At 45.5% G+C, this 14,260-nt stretch overlaps 2 protein-coding genes across 4 annotated transcripts; both read left to right on the plus strand.

Moving 5' to 3' along the window:
• Window positions 1-1,047: 1,047 nt before the first annotated feature.
• Window positions 1,048-8,281, plus strand: LOC100843970 (amino-acid permease BAT1 homolog). 2 transcript variants are annotated; one of them, XM_014899526.2, is made up of 9 exons: window positions 4,278-4,551; window positions 4,598-4,740; window positions 4,874-5,134; window positions 6,084-6,102; window positions 6,209-6,428; window positions 6,590-6,771; window positions 6,864-7,153; window positions 7,331-7,460; window positions 7,562-8,281. In XM_014899526.2, the coding sequence occupies exons 2-9, from the start codon at window positions 4,616-4,618 to the stop codon at window positions 7,907-7,909; spliced, it is 1,575 nt and encodes a 524-aa protein (XP_014755012.1). In that variant the 5' UTR covers window positions 4,278-4,551; window positions 4,598-4,615; the 3' UTR covers window positions 7,910-8,281. The 2 variants fall into 2 exon arrangements, with proteins under 2 accessions (XP_014755011.1, XP_014755012.1); XM_014899525.2 differs by lacking the exons at window positions 4,278-4,551; window positions 4,598-4,740; window positions 4,874-5,134 and adding exons at window positions 1,048-1,322; window positions 2,655-2,918.
• A 1,323-nt stretch (window positions 8,282-9,604) lies between these two features.
• LOC100844273 lies at window positions 9,605-14,011 on the plus strand. 2 transcript variants are annotated; one of them, XM_003569279.4, is made up of 6 exons: window positions 9,605-9,860; window positions 9,998-10,106; window positions 10,176-10,261; window positions 10,362-10,498; window positions 12,848-13,052; window positions 13,384-14,011. In XM_003569279.4, the coding sequence occupies exons 1-6, from the start codon at window positions 9,852-9,854 to the stop codon at window positions 13,549-13,551; spliced, it is 714 nt and encodes a 237-aa protein (XP_003569327.1). In that variant the 5' UTR covers window positions 9,605-9,851; the 3' UTR covers window positions 13,552-14,011. The 2 variants fall into 2 exon arrangements, with proteins under 2 accessions (XP_003569327.1, XP_010232004.1); XM_010233702.3 differs by having other exon boundaries at window positions 9,998-10,261.
• Window positions 14,012-14,260: the final 249 nt, after the last annotated feature.

The raw sequence follows: 14,260 nt of genomic DNA on the forward strand, positions 1-14,260 counted from the left end.
GTCTCCAATTTTTTCAAATATGGATGTATCTATACATAAAAGCATCTAGATACATATAATATTTCGACAATTAATATGAATCGGAGGGAGTAATATATTTTGCTTACTGGGAGGAGAGAGTAATAGTCAACTTAATTCAGCTTAATATGCATGATTCTGTCCAAACAAATACACTAAGCCTCCGGTGGAAACCAGACCAAACCAAACTACCACCTGTACCGAAGATTGCTGCAATACAGCGCGACAGGTACGCTCGCATCGACCATTTCTATTGTTTTTAGAGTGTCCGGGGCCAGAAATCCCCAGTTACAATATTTAGCACCTCCCTGCAGTTTCAATACCAATATTTCTGCAGTTTTTGGAGGAAAGCATCTTCCGACGTTCTTCTCGGTTTCATTTGTAAACAGGAAAATGATTTTTAGAGCTAGAATCACCAAAAGCTGAAACAGAAGTCCAAACAAACAGGGTGTACGTCCCGCTATTTTTGCATCTTTCCTTTTCCTTTAGAAGCTAGGCAAAGCTCGCTTGTCCCGATGATATACTATTACTCCCTATGTCCATAAATGATTCAAATTTGTTCAAATTTAAATGCATCTAAAAACATCTAAATACATGTAATATAAAGCCACTTAATATGTGATTATAAACTTCGAATCGTAGAAATCTAAACTCTGCGCTGCACTGCTTGTCTATGTATAACTATATTGCTGTTTTTTTTTGAGTAATTACTACTTGGAACTTTAAAAAATCCTGTATGCCGATTCTCTTCCAGAAAAAATATAAGGGCATGGCGACGAAGCGTGGAGCACGCACGCTGCAAAAATCACGCGCGATCTCCTTGGCAAGCGACCAAATCTGCATTATTTCCAAGAGGAGGATCGTTTGGTACTGACATCCGGCGGAGGTGAGCACGTGCAGCGAGATGATGCCCGGAGGACTACTCTGCAGTACGGGAATCCCCCGTGAGCCGGTCAAGCCGGGCCCACCCGACGCCCTCCCTCCTGCCTCGACTGACCGTCCCCCTATTAAGCCCGTGCCATGAATCAACAGCGTCGCATCTCGATCTGAGACTAGTAGTAGTAGTTGGCTAGAGGCTCAGTCAGGGCTTGCAGACACAACGAAAATATCAAGCACTACGAGTTAGCTGCCCGCCACCGTTAGCCTCCAGATCGCAGAAGAGGAGGGGTAAACATGGACGGCCAGATCAGCTACAGCCGGCTCGCCGGCGACGACGAGGCCGCCATGGTCTCCGCCGGCGACGACTACGACACGAAGAAACTGAGGCTGCTTGGCTACGAGCCGCAGCTCAAGCGCAATCTCTCGTACGCACTGCACATTCATTGTCTGCTCTCCCCCTTCCCCCTCTGCCATTGATCTGGAAATCGATCCTCATAATGTTTGGTTGTTGGGCAGATCAAACTCGATCTTAGACGATCTTTCAGTCTAGTTCGATTATTAGTCTACTCCGTAGTTTAGTTTTGCTTGATGTGGCTAGTTGCGTGTTTCCTTTGCGTCAACGTTGAATCGATTGCTTGCTGGCGCCGTGTTCCCTTGTCCAATGCAAGCCGTACGTGTGCAATGGTGCGCCAGTTTTATTTTCTTTCTTTCTTTTTTGAGTAATTAAGTTAACATCACATTTAGGATTCCACCTACCTAGGCTGAATAGTAGTATCTGACATGGGCCTAGTTGCTTTAATGCAATTTGATTCGGGCTGTGTACAAGCGTACAACTAATTAGGTGAGGTAGTCAGGCAAAATTACGTGCGCCTGTATCCTGCAACTTACATATGCACGCCAATTGTTCTTTTACGAACATGCATGCACAGTTTTCTTACGGCTACAGCGTGCAGTAATCCCTCCTTTCTAATTAATAAAGCATTTGGATTCGTCAAGACTTTGTTTTACCAAATAAATTAATAATTAATACGCTGCGTTCATAAATGTAAAATGTTCTAGTTTAATAAAAGTTCTACAAATTTATCTAAGTTCATAGAAGAATATACTATGAAAACATCTTATATTTGAAAACGGAGGTAATATAATTTATGTGACATAAAATTTATATCTTTACATTTGTATTTCAACTAGTCAGTTATGATTATAATTCTGATTTTGTATCACATAAACCACAAATAGAGTAATTGTTTATTGGCGCCTTGCTTTAAGGACCAAAATATACGTCTAATTTGAAACGGAGGTATATTGGGGATCAATGCAATATCCACGTTTTCTTAGGGACGGATGCATTTTTTTTTGAGAATGAGAAATGCATTATCCATACATAATGTCCCGCACTAATTTCACCCAATTCCAGTGGGCCTAATCAAACAAGCCAGGCCTGGCGTGCCAAACTAATTCAGCCCAAATCTTCCTAGAGACATGTACTCCAACTCTTGAAAAGAAAATCTGACAACGACTCTTCCCAACAGTATTTTCAAGTAATAAAAAACTCTAATCCTAATCGGCATATGTTAAAATGCACCAATTTGACATACGTCAAGGAGTAGAACTATTGATCTCTTGCATTGCATCTCATTCTTTTATTTCGACGTGACTCGAGATTCCTTTAATTATCATGGATGCAGCAAAAGAAAGCGATTTTCACAGGACAATTAATTAACCTGCTATGCTAATGAGGTGTACGCATGGCGCAGGCTGCTGTCCAACTTCTCGGTGACCTTCTCGATCGTGTCGGTGATGACGGGGATCACGACGCTGTTCGGGACGGGCCTCGAGTTCGGTGGGCCGGCCACCATGGTGTACGGCTGGCCCATTGCCGGCACCTTCACCATCATCGTGGGCCTGGCCATGGCCGAGATCTGCTCCGCCTACCCGACCTCCGGCGGCCTCTACTTCTGGAGCGCCAGGCTCTGCGCCGAGCGACGCTGGGGGCCCTTCGCCTCCTGGCTCACCGGCTGGTAAGTACTCTGACATATGCCTTTATTCTTTTTTACTGAAGTGTTGATGGATGGCGTTAAAACATGACAACCGAATTCATTTTTAGACACAAGTTTTGGTTTAGAGAGAACGCCTCTGAATCTTCAAACATGGAAATTTTAGACTCCGGAATTTTAGACAACTACCGTGTTGATTTGACGGGCATCGGACAGTCACTTCTGTGTGGTGCCCACGTCATTGCCTCTCCAACTGCTTGCTGTACCACCCTATGTTGTGTGTTGGTAAGTAACCATCCCTTGCAGTTGATCGTGCAATTCCTAGCCTGTCCCCCGAGTTGCGAAAGCTATACGTGTCTCCTTCCTGTCCGTGACATAGAAAACTAGCAAATCCAAACACATAGCTGCGGAACAATTTTGAGAACGTGCGTCTGTGTTTCGCATGCGGCGCACAGGGCAATGTGCATACGTGCGGTCCTGTACTTCAGAGTTTTATTTATGCCTCGTGTAGTTTGGAGTAAAGTACTCATCCGGAATCTCTTCTCTCCTTTTTGTCCTTCGAAACCAGCAGCCTAGCAATTCAGACGGCCACATTTCTCTCTTCGAATCCCTTGTGCCGACGAGAAACCATCTATAGGTTTCGTCTTGCTGTCATGATACGTACGAATCCAAATGATCACCTTGTAAAAAGTACGATGGATCGTGACTACATTGTCGTGCCAGCATATAAGCCACGAAACTACCTACACAGCGGAGAGAATCGGCGAATATATTAACTGATCATTGTGAGCGCTTGGCCACTCAAACATATCGAACCTATGTTTATTTTTTGGGAGAGGAAGCATAATTAGTTAGGGGTAGACATCACGAGTTTTAAGAGACACGTGTGAAAGAAAAAGTTTCCCATTTGACGGCGCGCTAAAACCAAATAGTAGCAGGTGCGTGTGAAGCGTGCACGCACGCACCGAATCCCGATCTCCCCAGCTGGAAAGAGACGTGCAAATCTCCTTTTTTTTTTTCATTTCTTAACACGAACAAGTGGACTTACAAAGGATATCGTATCTCAAATCTGAAGCACATGCTGCACGCCCGCTTCTCACATGATGGAGCATACAGTACTCCCTCCTATGCTAAATTTTTGTCTCAAATTTGTTTAAATATAGATGTATTTTTTTTAAATATCTAGATACATGAAATATTTCGACAACAATTTAAAATCGAAGACAGTAATATATAATAAAAGAGCACATGCATGTTGCGCACAGTTGGCGCGGTCACGATGATGGCGCATGCCCACCTTCGCGTACAAAGGCGAGATGAAGCGAAAACTCTTGGCAAAAACATCAACAATACAAGCCGAGGAATCCAATATAGATAGGATAAGAGGGCTTTTCATGTTTTTTCGGAAATAATCACTCCCCTCATACATGCTCCCCAAGATCCACACTCATCCTAGTTGGCAGATTCTGCCGCCAGAGTAGTAACGAATCTCACATCTGGTTACCCCAATTTTGCCGGACCCCACCGCACTTTCTGAGTTGACTGCACCCCCGCAATTCTCTCCCTCTTCAAGTAGAAGAAGGACAATGTGACCAGTACTACTAGTATACTCTTCTGTTCAAGTGTCTCCCGAGTCCCGTCCCTTCACCCCCGCCACCCCCCCCCCCCCCCCCTCCTCCCACAACGCAACGGCGGCACCACGGTCCCATCCAACGAGCGCCATGACCTGGAGCAAGTCCCCGGCGAGCAGCGGCGCCACCGCCGTAGATGTCGGCACTTCCGACGACACCGGCCAGGCCCGCCTCCGCGAGCTCGGATACAAGCAGGAGCTCAAGCGGGACCTCTCGTACGTGACGCCACCCAATTAACCCCGGCCGCCGGTCGCCGTGTTCTTCCTTCTTATTCTTGGTTTCGTCGATCCATCTTTGACTCGGTTGATTCATCCGGCGATGGATTGGATTGGTTCCTTGCGTGTGTAGAGTGCTGGCCAACTTCGCCTTCTCCTTCACCATCATCTCGGTGCTGACGGGGGTCACGACGCTCTACAACACGGGCCTCAACTTCGGCGGCCCGGTCACCATGACCTTCGGCTGGTTCGTCGCCGGCGCCTTCACCATGACGGTGGGGCTCTCCATGGCCGAGATCTGCTCCTCCTTCCCCACCTCCGGCGGCCTCTACTACTGGAGCGCCCGCCTCTCCGGCAACCGATGGGCGCCCTTCGCCTCATGGATCACCGGATGGTACGTGATCCTCGTCTGTGTTCTTTGAATGAATGGCTTGGGTTTCTCATTCTCTTGTTAATTGCCTGGTCGGGACCGTCTGAGAACAGAGGAGGAATCATGTGTGTGTGTTTGTTGGGCTGGGATTAGGAGGAGTTTTCCCTTTCTTGTTGGACTTTGATGAACACTTCTTTGCTGAGAACAGAGGAGGAATCATGTGTGTGAACGAACCGCTTTCTTTTTCCTTCTTTGCTGGATTTTTCTTTGTCTGGTGTGTCATCAAATTGGCGTGTGCGAACTCTTGGCATCTGCTTGTTTGTTTTCCTCGTTTCCTCCTTTTTGTCCGGAAGGAGTACCATTAATTCTGAACACCGTTACTGAGGTGAAAGTTGAAACAGAAATGATACACTGTCACCTAGATGAAAAATAAAACAAAACAATCTTGCTTTCATCAAGTGGCGCAGGGAAGACGGAATAGTTGTTAGGATTTGCTAATCTTTCAGAGTAGTACTACTCTAGTCTGCACTGCTGTGATGTCGTTATTTAACGACGTCGGCATGTTAATCCAGAAAGGGAATCTTTGTGCTGTATCCATGTGCTCCAGTCAGTCAACATGCGTAGTTTGACCATTTGTAGGTAGATCACTGTCCTGTGGGCACCAAAATCCACACCCCAGCTACACATAAAATCTACTTTTGATGGGCGACATGTCATCGGAAATGTGCTACTATATCAGCATGGTCCTACTCTGTTCTTTCTGTCAACTTGTCATGGTTTCAAGGACGTCCTTGTTGCAATAAAACACTCCCCTGCACATACACACAATGATGACAGAAGACCATTTTCCCTAGATACTCCGTTAACATCAGCGACAAGCTGACAAATTTCCATCGTGCTCATGTACTCGTTTCCCATTCCAAATTTAATCAGCCTCTAATCCTGTTTTGTTGTTTATCTCCGCTGCATGCAGGTTTAACATCGTTGGACAGGTAACCTTTTTTTCTGAACCTGGCGTGCTCATGAATATCTCTGAACCTGTCATCTCGGTTGGTGCTAAGCCGCTGGGCGTGTGCTGATTGTGCATGTGAATTGCAGTGGGCGGTGACGACGAGCGTGGACTTCTCGCTGGCGCAGCTGATCCAGGTGATCATCCTTCTGAGCACCGGCGGCAACAACGGCGGCGGGTACCTGGCGTCCAAGTACGTCGTCATCGCCTTCCACGCCGCCATCCTGCTCAGCCACGCCGCCATCAACAGCCTCCCCATTTCGTGGCTCTCCTTCTTCGGCCAGTTCGCTGCCGCCTGGAACATGCTAGGTAACTACTCCACTCTGTCGCCTACACGCTTAATTCGTACAAATCCCCCTGAAGCACAACGGTTGGCACAAACACATCGCATATATCCGCTTTATTAATGGACGGCTGATAATAAGCGATGACGTCTGCCTGTGTGGTGTGGAATCTGTTCTCTGCTGCAGGTGTCTTCGTCCTGATGATTGCCGTGCCGACTGTTGCTACCGAGAGGGCAAGCGCCAAGTTTGTCTTCACGCATTTCAACACTGACAACAGCGCTGGAATACAGAGCAACCTGTACATCTTTGTCCTGGGCCTCCTGATGAGCCAGTACACGCTCACCGGATACGACGCATCCGCTCATATGGTAAGTGAGGAAAAGATAAATACAGTAGGAGTAGTAAAAATAGAGATTCAGGTAACACCAATTATGGCTAACAATTTGATTCCCTGGTGGAGACCGAGGAGACGAAGAACGCGGACAGGAACGGGCCGATCGGGATCATCAGCGCGATCGGGATATCGATCGTGGTGGGCTGGGGATACATACTCGGCATAACGTTCGCGGTGAAGGACATTCCCTACCTGCTGAGCCCCGACAATGAGGCCGGAGGGTACGCCATCGCCGAGGTGTTCTACCTCGCCTTCAAAAGCCGGTACGGCAGCGGCGTCGGCGGGATCGTCTGCCTGGGGATCGTCGCCGTCGCCATATACTTCTGCGGCATGAGCTCCGTCACAAGCAACTCCAGGTGACGCCTCCCATCCCAGTTTGCTGTCTTCACGTTGGAAATGTACGTGTGTCTTTTATCTGCATCAGTGGGTCACTCACCTTTGCTCCCCGTTGGAATGTAACCGTGTGTCTTCTGTTTATCTGCATCGGTGGGTCACTCACTCGTGTGCTTGTTTTCGGTTCTGTATTGGGTCAGGATGGCGTATGCGTTCTCGAGAGACGGGGCGATGCCGCTGTCGTCGGTGTGGCACAAGGTGAACAAGCACGAGGTCCCCATCAACGCCGTCTGGCTCTCGGCCTTCATCTCCCTCTGCATGGCGCTGCCGGTAACTATAATAACCCACCGATTCACGCATTTTCACACTCAAAACACATTCATTTCTTCACTGGCTCTGGTGATGAACTTTTGGAAATTATGTATGTGCAGTCGCTGGGAAGCCTGGTGGCGTTCCAGGCAATGGTGTCGATCGCGACGATCGGGCTGTACATCGCCTACGCGCTGCCCATCTTCTTCCGGGTGACGCTGGCCCGAAAGTACTTCGTGCCAGGCCCATTCAACCTGGGGCGCTACGGCGTGGCCGTGGGCTGGGTGGCCGTGCTCTGGGTGGTCACAATCACGGTGCTCTTCTCGCTGCCGGTGACCTACCCGGTCACCAAGGACACGCTCAACTACACCCCCGTCGCCGTCGGCGGGCTCTTCATCCTCGTCCTGACGTCGTGGGTCGTCAGCGCCAGGCACTGGTTCAGAGGACCCGTCACAAATTTGGGCGGCTAGCTAGGTTTGCTGCTCGGATCCTCTGCTGTGTCGTGCGGATTGTTGTGATGTGGTTAGTTGTACGCTGCAGCTGTAGGCTGGTGGTTGTATCTGAAATTCAACAGTGGCCGATGGAAAATACAAGATGTTTTCCAGAGGAAAAAAGAAGAGTTGGCTGGGAGAGAACACAAACTGAGAGTTTGAGTGCCCGGAATCGAGTTTGCGAGTCAGGTCATGCAACCACTTGTCTCTGTTCTGAAAAATCTATACGTCTTGGACAGAACAAAGTATAGCAATGTTTCTCATGGATCCATTGGGGGATGTATCCGGTGAAAACATTCATCCAGTGCAACTTTGCAAATTATTCAAGTAGATCATTGATAAAAAATCTCATGGCTAAGATCAAAGGTGAAAATCCCACTCGCCACCAAAACTCAATGATAGTCTGCGAGTTTGCACTGAGTGAAAGTTTTCATTGGTTAAGTCATTTTCTTTATGAAGCAAATTACAGGCTGGATTCTCTCCGCAAAAGAGATGATCGTATTACTTTTGGTTTTCATTGCTTTAAGTCATCGAACTTTAATGTAAACTAGGGACACCCTAGCAAGAGATGTTACTTCCTTGGGACTATCTCTTTGAACCCCTGTCTCACCTCAAGAACACAAGAATTTCAAATCTCTTGATCTTCCTCCCTGGTGCTTCCTTTTAGCTCGTCTTTTGAGGATTGGACTTGGAGGAGTAGACAAAATGTAGGGTTTACCGAGCAAAAAAAGTTGATTTGCCTAGTTTCCTTTGTGGAATTCATTTCTCTTGAGTTTTTAGGAACCCTAGACAGAAGACGTCTCCTTGAGGCCATTCTTTGTGGTTTGGTGCAAGGATTAGAGCACGGAGTCTCCAATCTGGTTGTGTGTGGTGCGCCCCCCCCCCCCCCCCCCCACCCATCCCTCCCTTTGTGTCACTCCAAACAGAGATGTACACACGCAAAGAATGGAACTATGGATAAATCTTGGTCTTCATTGTGTGGTATTGTTTCCGCTACCTTTATTTATTGCAAGATTATATTACTTATATTAATTGCGAATATGTGCTTCGGCAATTGCGTCATAATAGGATTTTCCACCAAATATAATATTTAGTGAACCCGTCGTGATTGTATCTTGTATCCCATTAAATTGAGAAAATAAATTAAAATTTCATAGTCGCCTATTCACCCGCTCTAGTCGATCATGCCGATCGGTTTCAAACACCTCCTTGCCTCCTGTGGCGAGCCCCATAGATATTCACTTCATTGTCGGTCCTCATGCACTGCACTGGCACTCGTCATATAGGTAACCTCACGGTGGCGAGCATTTGTGTTTTTGGTGGTTGCAATTGGGTGTGAGGAGCTGGGCAACAAGTTTCTTAAGGATACTATTGGCACTAGTTAGAGATAATGCACGTGGAATGCATCCATGGCGGGCAAGGAGACGTTGGTGTCAAGGTAGCGTCACCCCAGATGTCAACATGCTGACAAACGTGACACACCACAGCGGTTCATTGCAGCAGGTGATAAATGCACATAAATAAATCGTCAGTGGTGATTAAACATGCAATTTTTAAATGATTATGATTATGATAAAAATAAATATGATAGGCGGTCCAGAATGTCAGTGAGACTGAGAGTAACGAGGGATCCTCATTATATTTTTCGTGGTGCGCCAAACAGTTTTTAAGTTCAGAAGCGAGGGAGACAGATATGTGGTTAGGGTTCCCAAGTAAGTAAGGTTCATTCCAAAAGATCCTTTGTCGAAGAGGCGCATACCGAAAGAACCTTGTGTAGAAGTCCGTCCCTGGATTCAAATCCGCGCCCGAAACTCGTAGCACGACCCCCGCGCCACTTCCCTCGCCTCCCTCCAGAACCCAAATCAAGCGAGTCTGAACGAAATCCTCAAATCAAGCACAGGAATCCCCAAATCGCGGTCCGATGCCGACGGTAAGCGTCCCCTCCGATCCCTAAACCTCTGAACCCCCTCGCATACGGCGACGAATCCGTCGATTCGTTCGCTCATTTCGATAGGATTCAGGTTCGTGTTTGTGCTGGTTTTTAAATAGATGGTGGGGTTATTGTAGTTGGATGGGGAGGAGGTGCCGCCGGCGGCGGCGGCGGCGGACAGCGAGGAGCTTGAGCCGCTCTTCGACTACTCCCGCGTGCAGCCCACAATCGACTTCTGCTTCGACGGTACGCTTCGCGATGGGATAGGGGTTTCAGTCGAAAGTTGCTTAAGGTTTTCTCGGTTTCGTTGTGCAGACTCTGACCTTGAGAAGTCGGACATCTTCGTCCACTGCAACAAGCGCCCCAAGGTGGCCGAAGCTGCTGCCGACGCCGACGCTGTCGTGAGTACGACCGAGTCAGTTCATTTTGATAGTTGAGGTTTTGGGTGCAAACATTAAACGTGTTTATGCTGATCTGTGTATTTTCTATGACGGTGATAAGGGCGATGAGAAGGACGCCACCACCACGAAGAAGGCTACAGTGGTGAATTTGGATGAGGAGGATTGGCTGCCTCCGCCTCCGACGAAGCCTGTCGTCAGGGCTGACATACGGAAGGATAAAACACTACATGAGGAAAGGTATATTTTTTATTTTCATCGGTAATTTGTGCCATTTTTCAAGGTTAGCTATTGTTGAGTATGCTTGTAAGTGCTATTAGTGTGATATTAGTGTGGAGATATTAGTTGATATGGGTTAAATGATGTGATGAGCATTTTTAGTACCTTGGCCCTTGGGTGTGGATTTGTCTGCTAGAGGCAAATTCAGTTGGCTCTTGCATAAAAAATGACACCATGGTGCCAGGCACCAAGATTGTTACTACACCGCTCATTGGAGGTGCAATTTGTCGGGTAGGTCCGTAACTAATGTTGTAGTGTGCGCTGCCAACAGCGGGGTGTATCGTGTGTGCTTTACATTTAATTATCCAGCGAATTTGTCCTTCCCGTAGAATTTCTCTGATCCCAGAAATAATGAACGCACAACCATGTGATTAGATGTCACACATACATTAGCATTTTATGAGATCTTCTGCCCATCACTGCATCTCTGAACAGTCCATTCTTTTCTTTATGAAATGTTCCATTAATTTCGCGTATGGTATTGGTTACATGTCTTGTCTAGATGATAGTGTGTTGGAAGGTGAACTACTATACTTTGTAGCTTTTTCACCATCATCTTAGTCATTGGTTTCGGCACAAACTAGGTATTGCCATTCTGAGCCTGCAAGTGGTCTGTAGAAAAACATTCGTAGGCAAGATGACTTATTTGTATCTAACTATGCTAGAAGGTGGCCACTGGTCACCTGGCCCGTCTAGTTGACAACTAAGTGCTATGCACCATCCTGTCGTCCGCCTAGCGTCTCCTAGAATGTGATTTGTATTCCACTGAACCTTTTACTATTGATTGTGCAATCATGCCCTCAACCTTTTGCTTGCCTCTGGTATCCTTATGACCTTACTATCTTAGTTCAGCTTCACTAGACTGTAATGGATGCATAGATATCTTGCGAGAGTACTTATCATCCTAGTGGGCACGTTATGTCATAGTCATCCTAATGGGCACACTATCAATGAAAGATTCTACCTGCTAGGCTTCAATAGGCTCTAGCCTAGCCTCTATTTTAGTCCAAAAATCGTTGACAGTATGTGCCTGACAGCTTCAGACGTGTTTAGTAAGATCCAGAGCTTTCAGTTGTGGGTAGGAAGAAGACGACCGACCGAATACTGAAGGGTTATGCCACACAGGCCACCTGCCGGGGCCTTGGGTATGGCCTAACTAGCAGCTTGGGGCTTTGTGGTGCAGGGTGAAAGCCCACTGTGGGTGATATTCTTGTGGCTGAGGACAGACAGAGTATATCATAAGCTTAGCGCTAATTATTTCTTTCTAATGCTAAAATAAAGATTATTTTCTGTCCAATTATACGTTTGTGTGTCAAATTCTTGTGCATAAAGATTAGGTAGAAACTTATCCTTGTAATTTTTTGTTAAACATTATATGATTGTTTAATTTTTTCTGTCGTAGAATATGATTGTTTATGCACTGTTTAGAAAATACAAATTGAGTCACAGAACAATCTGCGAGAATGCAAAATTATGTCACTTGTGCAGAATACATTTTGTTTTTACAAAATAAAAAATATATTTTTATGCAAATATACAAGCATATATTTTTACATTCTCAAACTGTGATTTTGCATAATTTTGTAACTTGTGGTTCACATGTACGCCAGTTCTAGGTAGTCCATCCGTTTGGGTTTATAAGGCTCCTATTGAAGTTTGTGCCACACTTTGACCAATAATTATTTAAATTATATTTAGTATATGTATATAAAAGTTATACCATTAGAAAGAGTTTTTCAATACGAATCCAACAATATATCTTTTGTGCCGCAATAATCTCATATTACCATTTTTGGTCAAAGTTTGGAACAAAATTCTGCGTGAGCCAAACCCAAACGGAGGGAGTAGCATTTTCTAGTACAAAGGGTATCAGTGCTGATTTTTATAGCTTAATACTTGGTTCTTTGAGCCCACCCTCAATTTTCATCCTAGAATGACCACTGTCAATGCTTGCAGTTTTTGGAATACATTGTTATGGCTTCATTGGCACCCTTTCTTTTTGTATAGAGTAGTAACCATATTGAATTTGATGACTTTTGCACTGAGAAAGCAACCTAGAAGTGGCTGCGGTCAAGTCTTTAAGGAAATTTGGTGTGACCTATTGTTTATGGTATCAGCTTGCTTTGCAGACGTCCTGACACATCTGTAAATTGAAATCAAACTCATGTATTTACCGTGTCTCTTGCTCTTGCTGTCATGTCGGCCAAGTATGAATTTGGCGTCACTGCTTTGCTTATTTATTTTACCGGTTGGTAGTTTCTAAAGATGGTATTGACTTATGACGTTTCAAATTCTGCATGTCATCTTCAGATTAAATAAACAAGAGATAGAAAAACTTGCTGAAGATACATTTCAAAAGGTTGCAGAAGCTGTTAAGAAAGGCCTTGAGGCCAAGAAACAATCTGAACATATAGTTCTAGACGAGGCAACTGAAACAGAAGTAAAGAAAGCGAGAGAAAAGATACTCATAATGATTGAGGACAAAGATGGGAGGCAGCAATTCCGTATATCCAAGGTATTGCCTATTTCATGGTGCTGTTACTATTAGCAATTCACAATAACAATACGTACTCATCTGTTTGAGGGTTCGAATTCTCTGACAGATACTTGCAATAATTTGCCGTGTTTCAGTTTATGACTGGTTTAGATTCAGTTTGACACAGTAAATGTCAAATGTACCTTCCCATTTTTATTTCATCGTGGAGGTTTACCTGCTGAAATCTACATTTCTTCAATGCGTATAAGCTTGGATGTTGACATTTGCTGTCCATTTCACTTGCTGAACGAGTGAACGGGAATGTAAACTAATTTGGTAATGCCTGAATATTGATTTCTAACCACTACAGGATGAGAAGTTCGACAAGCTTTTCAAGGTGTATGCTAAGAAGGTCCAAGTCAGCCCTTCTGATCTGACTTTTGTGTTTGATGGTGACAAAATAAACCCCACTAGCACACCCCAGGACCTTGACCTCGAGGATGCTGACATGATCGAGGTGCGCCATAAGCCACGGTGATGGCTAGGAGCTCTTCCTGGGTTAGTTCCTGATCTACCCTTTTGGGCGTCCCTGTGTGAGACGTTGTTCGAATGGTGACTTGTTTTGTTTTGCGCTCAGCTGCTCATAAGGTCAGCTCTATTTTGCTAGTGTCAGCTTCAGCCCTGTTATATGTTCATGTCTATGTCCATAATAGACATATGTCATATGTACACAAGCATATATGTACACAAGCTTCTGTCCGGCCTCTTGGATATATGTTTTTCTTTCTTGTCATGCTTTATGCTTTAGCGCTGTAACTGAGTATAGCCAGAATTGTACCATGGGCTATTTGAGCTGTGTATCCTAGTGCAATGCGTACAAACTTTGGTTGGCGTGTTACCGCGGTGAGCCCGTGAGTCAACTGTACAGGTGCTAAGCCTATAGTGTGTGTTTTACACAAGTGCTATGCCTATAGTTACCTGTATGGATAATTTTGGTTCCTGGAATTGCAACGCAGTAGCTTTTCAACGCAGGTTATGGTGGCGAACTAATTTCTCTTTCATCATTAGGGATATAAGTTCAAAAGTGCCAAGTCAGCTTGCCTCATCGCCAGCAAATTAATTGGCAACATACAGAATACTGTTAGAATGAAATCTGTGTTCTGCTCCATTGATTGATGATTATATTTATAGTATTGGTGTCCCAAGTTTTGGGCAATCGCGTCCCAATTTTTCCAAAATTGGGACAG

This window comes from Brachypodium distachyon, chromosome 2, assembly GCF_000005505.3.
Source record: "Brachypodium distachyon strain Bd21 chromosome 2, Brachypodium_distachyon_v3.0, whole genome shotgun sequence".
Lineage (NCBI taxonomy): Eukaryota > Viridiplantae > Streptophyta > Magnoliopsida > Poales > Poaceae > Brachypodium > Brachypodium distachyon.